At 40.4% G+C, this 7,460-nt stretch overlaps 1 protein-coding gene across 1 annotated transcript; it reads right to left on the reverse strand.

The window, feature by feature from the left end:
- Nucleotides 1-3,054: 3,054 nt before the first annotated feature.
- NEUROD1 (neuronal differentiation 1) lies at nt 3,055-7,205 on the reverse strand. Its single transcript, XM_008522789.2, has 2 exons — nt 6,999-7,205; nt 3,055-5,440 (listed from the first exon to the last, which is right to left on the reverse strand). The coding sequence occupies exon 2, from the start codon at nt 5,427-5,429 to the stop codon at nt 4,359-4,361; it is 1,071 nt and encodes a 356-aa protein (XP_008521011.1). The 5' UTR covers nt 5,430-5,440; nt 6,999-7,205; the 3' UTR covers nt 3,055-4,358.
- Between the last annotated feature and the right edge of the window lie 255 nt (nt 7,206-7,460).

The raw sequence follows: 7,460 nt of genomic DNA on the forward strand, positions 1-7,460 counted from the left end.
GCATCTGATGCCAGAATGCCTCTGTGCAATGGTAACAACAAGACTTCTCAGTCCTGGTGTTCCACAAGATGTTGCGTTGGCTCTTTTATTCTTTACCAGACCTTGGAATTAAAGATTTTATTTAGGTAGTTTTCAGGAAATAAGTGGTGGTGAAGGGAGAGGAAAAGAGAAGAGAGAAGCTTTCAGTGTAGTTTAAGAACAGATTTGCTATTTTACAATCCCCGTTAGGACAAAATCAGCCTGTTTTGAAACCTAGTTTTGTTAATTGTTTAATAGATATTTTCACTTTAAATTTCTTGTTTAATTATAGAACTAAAACAACTTGGTTCAAACTGTTAGCTAATGATCCATATATCATTTTAGTAATTGCTAGCTTCTTTCAGAAATGCATTAATTTTGTAAGAATTATAGCCTTTCAAATGTGAAAACATAGAGTTTTTTAAGATTAATAAATTAGGACACTTAGAATTTATTTCAAATGTTATTTTACTTAATGTATTATAAACCTAAAATCAGTAGAGCATTCTTAAGACATTGTAATCCTCCATTTTAATTTGCAATTAATTGTCTTTTTTTAGGATTAAAAGTAGATAGATCATACTGTGTAAATTCAATTGGTGATATAAATGAAATCTAACTTATGCAATGTTCTATTCAAAAGGAATTATGCAGCTGTTAAAATATTTAGCCAAATTTTATCTCCAATTATGAAATTGTCTGCTGACTTTAAATACCAACTTTTTCTGGAAACAACACTTCAAAGCATTTTCACGTTAAATAAATAGATCTAAGCATCTTATTTGATAGGAATAGTAATTGCTCAAGACGAAGGAACACATATAACCCTAAATATTGCTCATAACAAGCAATATACAACAACACTAAAGGAAATATTTTTCCCAGTGAAGCCAAAGTTGTCAGTATTTCTTCTTCTTCATTGGTTTTCACTTAGTAAAACATTTTCTTTCCTTACGAACTAGATATAGGCACTAGCCAATTATAAAAACTGCAAGTCTCTTTGAAATATGGGTGGTAATTCAAAAAGAAAAGAAAGAAATAGTTGAGAAGATTTCTTGTGGTTTGAAAATGCCTTCCAAATATTCATTAAACATTTAAGTGAGTAAATTTGTAGAATATGTTCCTGACATTGGCACTGGTTCTGCGGTATTTCTCTGATCAGATGGAAGTGCTGTGTGTTATGCAGAGTGCATTCAGTTCATTCATGCATAAACAATATCATTTTCATAAATTAAAACCTCCCCTGCAGAAGGAACATCTGTGCCTGCCTTTGAATAAAAGATGGTGGCATGTGAGTTACTCCTTGACTGACTGAAAGAATCCTTATGTTTTAGAATGAAGTTATACAGACAAAATGGAAAAAAAAAAATCAAAACCCAACTTGCAGTTCTCATTTCTACCTTACAAGAAAAAAAAATCCACAGTACAGATTTCCCCTCTTGTTGTTTTAAAAGCTGGAATTCTTCAAATACATCCTCTTCTGATTTCTTCTGTTCACTGCAGCAACAGTTTTTAGTTTGCATGAAGATGTCTAATTTTAATAACAGGTGAAATTGAGCTGCTGAAGGGATCACATCAGATCTGAATGTGCACTTCCTGGTCTCCTAGGCTGGCAGGCTGGCAGTGTTCAGATATCATATCAGTATTATGTCTCTTAAAGTAAGAACAGGGAGAGGAATCCTGGATATAGGAAGCAACAGCTTGATTCCAAAATAACAACTCTGATTCACTTGGAATGAGATTATTACATTTTGGATAAAGTTGGGACTAACTTAAAATTATTTCTCTCATGTGATAAAGGCTGATGGAAAACATATTAAAATGATAAATTTTAAATTGCACTCAAACATTGTTTTGACATTGAAATACTCCTTACTGCTTCTATCCCAGCTTGACATAACCCTATGGCAACGTTATTAGTATGGCTAACTGTTTCCATCCAGTAGATTACTCACATTTTTCTGGAGAAGCTTGCTAACTGAGGTCAGCTCTCTGGAACCCCTAAATCACCAGTGAGAAGGAGATTAAAGGAACAAGCTTGGGAAGGGAGGTAGTCATCCAATGTGGCATCCGAATCAGAGGAGGAACAATGGAGTTACTAATGACAGTAATCAGAGCACCACGGTAGAGCCAGGGCATAAGTGCCAAGATGTTATTCTCTAGGAATCCTTCCTGTCAGTCAACACATCCAGAGGAAGAGAAATGCCAAACTTTTTTCTAGTGGACTTAACAATGGACAGAATCATCTGTAAGTTTTTTCCAGTGAGTCCTGGTTATGAAACAACATAATGGTGCTCCAAAGGAAGAGAGGAAACAATTATACTTTCCTAAAATATGTTATAGTACAAATAATATATTCTTAAGTACAAATAATTCATTACCTCTTTTTCTGGAAATAACTGAAATCATCACAAGATGTTTATAGAACAACAATAAAAGGCCACTTCTTGGATTCTTTAAATTAATTAAATAATTCCCCCTGGCATTTACTAAAGGTATATAACTTTCTCTTTGGCATAGTATTGGTTTGCAACAGAAAACATTTCAGTTCAGGAAAATGTACAGATAACAAAGCACTGAGAAAAAGGTAAAATTTTTTTATATGTTTTTAAATGTGTAGGCAAACTAAGCTGTTTGTGTCTGATTGTTAATAATTAACTAAATCTTCCTTTAAAAAAATAGAAGAAAACATAATATAATCATTTAAAAGGATGGAAACCAAAAAGCTAAAGGTGAAGATTCTTAAAACAAAGAAAAACAAAACACAACTGTTTGTCTCTCCACCTCTCCCCCAGCCCCAGACTCACCTTCCAAGTAATGAGATATCAGTTAGCTCCTTTCATTATATACAAAGAGCTGGTAACTCCCTAAACAAGATAAACAGACTAGAGAGTATGCTTAAAGTAACTTTTCTCTTTCTGTTTTATTCGACAAATAGCGTTTAGCATTCTTTTTAACTCAGCAAATAAAACAACTATTCCACTTAGAAATTATTTATACTTTAAAAATTCCTTTAAGAAGAAATGCAACAACTGCTCAGATTTTCAATACTATTTTATTGCAACTGGATGAGTGTTTTCTAAATTGTGCATTACACCAAAATATACAGGATTACAAACAAGGTAACAGTACAGATCGATCCAGTGGTACCAGTATCACATCTCAAACAGCACTTATTCTGGACTGCATTTTACATGCAATAGCTATTGTTCTAATTATGAATTAAATGGTTTGAATTTATTTAAGCTACTGTACTAATTGACTACAATAGGTATAAATCCCAACATTAACAACCTGATTAGATTTAGGCTCAGATTCATTACATGAATATATGACAAACCACCATTTCTGTGACTATGTATAAAATCATGCATTTATATTTTCTGGAAACATCAATAGCTTCAGATTCTCTGTAAAATCATGGAATGCAAAGGAGTAAAAGAGTAAAAAGAAACAGTGCAAATTGTATGTGATAGTCAAGCAGCTTTTGATTTAATGAAGGGTATGTTGGCATTTGTTTATAATGTGTATATACAAGCTTGTGCAAGTAATGTATTGAATTGATATGTTTTGAAAGGGAATGCATCTCTTGTTTTTTTTTTTCATCCTCTTGAGAGTTATGGATCTGGTTTTCATTTTAAGGAGAGGGAAAGACTTTAAAGTGAAGTGAATTGCTCAAATTGTGCAATTTTTTTCTTTACAATTAGAGAGGAAAGAAGTGCTAAGGCAACACAATAACTTTCTAAGCACTTTTCTGCTGGTTTAAATTAGTTAAATTATTTTGTATAAATTAGATATAATTCTACTTTTCTGATATGTATAAAAATTGATGAAGCTGCATGGTTTTAAAATAGGAAATCCACATTATAAAAAGTCATTAAAAATTCTGTACAAAATCACAACAAAATAATTCAGCATGGGAAAGGTAACAAGTAGTAAAATGCTGGTTGAAAAATATATATTTATATATATTTTAATTGGCCCATTACTAGTTTAAAAATTGCATAGATCCTAATTATTGCTTGTGATTTTGTTATCCCGATCAGATAATTAATATGATCTGAATACAGCTACACCAAATTTGTGGTGCATTTGTTTTTACTTTACTGTATTATTTTTTTAAAATAGAAGAGCTATAGAAAATAATACATAAGGTGAACAGGAACTTTGATCCCCTGTTTCTTCCAAAGGCAGTAACGACAATAAATACATATATCACTTGAAGCTTGGAGTATTTGCACTTTGCAGGAGTAGTACCCAAAGGGCTGCCTTTTGTAAACACCACAGTCACTGTAAGCACAGTGAGCTCGTTTCCCGGGGATGGTGAAACTGACATGCCTCTAATCGTGAAAGATGGCATTGAGCTGGGCACTCATGACTCGCTCATGATGTGAATGGCTATCGAAGGACATAATATTGTCTATAGGGATCTCGCAACGAGGGGCAGCGGCGCCCGAGAAGATTGATCCGTGGCTTTGGGCCCCTGCCAGGGTCGCTGCAGGGTAGTGCATGGTAAAGGCATAATTTTTCTCAAACTCGGCGGACGGTTCGTGTTTGAAAGAGAAGTTTCCATTGATGCTGAGCGGCGGGCTGAGGGGTCCGTCAAAGGAAGGGCTGGTGCAATCAGTCAGGGGGCTTTCAAAGAAGGGCTCTAGCGCTGCGCTGTAGGCATGCGGCGGCGGCTTGACGTGGAAGACGTGGGAGCTGTCCATGGTACCGTAGGGCGGGCTGGGCAGACCCGGCGACTGGTAAGAGTAGGGGTGCACGGGGAAGGAAGCGCTGGCTGTAGGCAGATGTGGGGGCATGTCCTGGTTCTGCTCAGGCAGAAAAGTCCGAGGATTGAGCTGTAGGCAGCCTGCAACCAGGTTGGTGGTGGGCTGGGATAAGCCCTTGCAGAGCGTCTGTACGAAGGAGACCAGATCAGGGCTTTTGCCGGAACGCAGGATCTCTGACAGAGCCCAGATGTAGTTCTTCGCCAAGCGCAGCGTCTCGATTTTGGACAGCTTCTGCGTCTTGGAGTAGCAGGGCACCACTTTGCGCAGGTTGTCCAGCGCCGCGTTCAACCCATGCATGCGGTTCCGCTCCCGGGCGTTGGCCTTCATGCGCCTCAGCTTAAAACGCTCCAGGCGAGCCTTGGTCATCTTCTTCTTTTTGGGGCCACGTCTCTTGGGCTTTTGATCATCGTCTTCCTCTTCCTCTTCTTCCTCCTCTTCCAGGTCTTCGTCCTCGTCCTCCTCCTCTCCCCCGTTCCTCAGTGAGTCCTCTTCCGCGTTCATGGCTTCGAGGTCGTCCTCCTTCTTGTCTGCCTCGTGCTCCTCGTCCTGAGAACTGAGACACTCGTCTGTCCAGCTTGGAGGACCCTGGGGCTGAGGCTCTCCCATCAGCCCGCTCTCGCTGTACGATTTGGTCATATTTCGGTTTCCTACATTCAACAGAGAAAAGAGGAAAACAGAAAGAAAAGGAGAAAAATGCTACATTCAAGAACTACATGTGGCTTCAGCTCCCACTCCCTAACTCTGTAGAAATGGATGTGAAGAGAAATACCAGTCCATTACAAAATGGATGCCCCTAAGGAAAAGTTAAAAGCAGTGTTTTATAATCTCCTGTGTGTGCCCCGCTGATACGTAGGAGAGACAGGACAGGGCTGGGGGAGGGGGAAAGTGAATATGTGTATATGTACACTCAGTGCGTATGTTTCCTAGTGATTAGCTTGTGCGTTTATGGTGATTACCCGGCAGGATAATATGTGTGAAAATGAGCGTACATTTCTGTAACTTCATGTTTATCTGTATGAGTTCAAAGTCACTCACAACTCCACAAAAAGGATGAGTTTGAAAATCGCAATTCTGTTCCCATCTCTGGCCTGGCTTTTCGGTACTTAGCGATTAAAGTTGAAGAGCCATTACGTAATTTACTAACGCCGGCAGTGGTTTTTAAGAAGATTATACTAACCCGAGATTGAAGAGCAAATGCATGGCGGCGGAAAAGTAGTTTCCACCAAATTATTTCATCATCAACGAAACATTTGGCAACAAAAGTGGGCAGAGGTCTTCCATCCCACCCTTGCCTTTCTTTTCTCACCTCCCACCCCCGGCCCTCTGCTGAATTTCCACCTTGTATAAAAGCGCTCACTGCACGGCCGGGGCTGGGGGCGCGGCGCAGAGCGCGGTTCCACGCGCCAGGGATCAGGTGCGGAAGGCTCCTCTCTAATAAACAGCCCATTGAAAAGGCTGCCTGCTCTTTATTGGGGCTTTTCAAAGTTCGCCTCAAACCTCCTTTTAAAAGATGAGTAATTATAATGGGCAGCGATTGGCAACGGCGAAGTTGCCGCTTCTAATAAGGAAAATAAAAAGCCTTTAGTGAGACAACTGAATTTCTGGCTCCTGCCAGCCAGTGGCTTCTGGGCGCCTGGCCGCCTCTGGAGCTGTAACAGGTAGCAGGAGGGGTTCTTCTCCCTTTCTCCACATTTTTTTTTCCCGACTTCAACTAAGCTATCTCTCAACCGGATTTATTTTCCAGGGTGTGTATACTCAAGGTATTGATATCCCTTTCATTCACTGAAAAAAATAACTTGGCCCTTCCAATGTGCATAAAATACATACACACAAAATAAATCTTGATAACAAGGGTTTGTTTTGTTTTGTTTGCTTACTGAAGAAGTGAGAAAGTGAAGTCGTTATTTGCTTTCAGGACTTCGAAATCACCACTAGCAAATAATTATAGAGTTACTGTGCATTACAAAAAAATCCAAAGATGCTCCTATACTCCAAAAAAAAAAAAATTTAAAAAAATTAGCAAACCTACAGTGGGTCTTTGAGTGATGCAAGTCAGAATGTGTGCCTGCTTGCCTGCAGTTACGGGGAAGAATGTCTCAACACACATACACACGCTCACAAACGCACACATACAGAATACGGAGGTACAACGGGTCTTCAATTACTGGTTTTATTCCCGAGCAGAAATGAAAGAATTGTAATTACCTGTAGTTGTTAGTAGGTCCTGAGCAGTGATGGTCTCATAACCCTGGGGCCTCCAGATGCCGTGCCTTCTGCGTGGGGAGAATTCCTCGTGTCCCAGCCGCCGGGCGCTCAGGTTATATAGCCGAGTTGGTGATGCTGAGCGCGGGCGGGGCCGGGAGCTGAGCAGCTCCAAGTCCCTGCGCCCGGCGCCTGCGCACGCGTCCAGGCTGTCCGCTCCCTTCCGCCACCACCCCCGCCCCCCATCGTTCAGCCGTGCTCCTCTTCCACCCTCCTCTGACTCCAGCTCCCCTCTCCACCACCCCTACCCCCGCCCCTTCTTCTTCCTCCCCGGCATGCGCCATATGGTCTTCCCGGTCTAGCCAGGAGCCGGGAACCACGTGACCTGCCCATTTGTATGCCGCGGAGCGCTCCATTCCGGCCCCTTTGTGGCCAGAAGAAAGTGGCCCATCTGTCGCCAGTTAG

The sequence above is a fragment of the Equus przewalskii genome, chromosome 17 (assembly GCF_037783145.1).
Source record: "Equus przewalskii isolate Varuska chromosome 17, EquPr2, whole genome shotgun sequence".
Taxonomy (NCBI): Eukaryota; Metazoa; Chordata; class Mammalia; order Perissodactyla; family Equidae; genus Equus; species Equus przewalskii.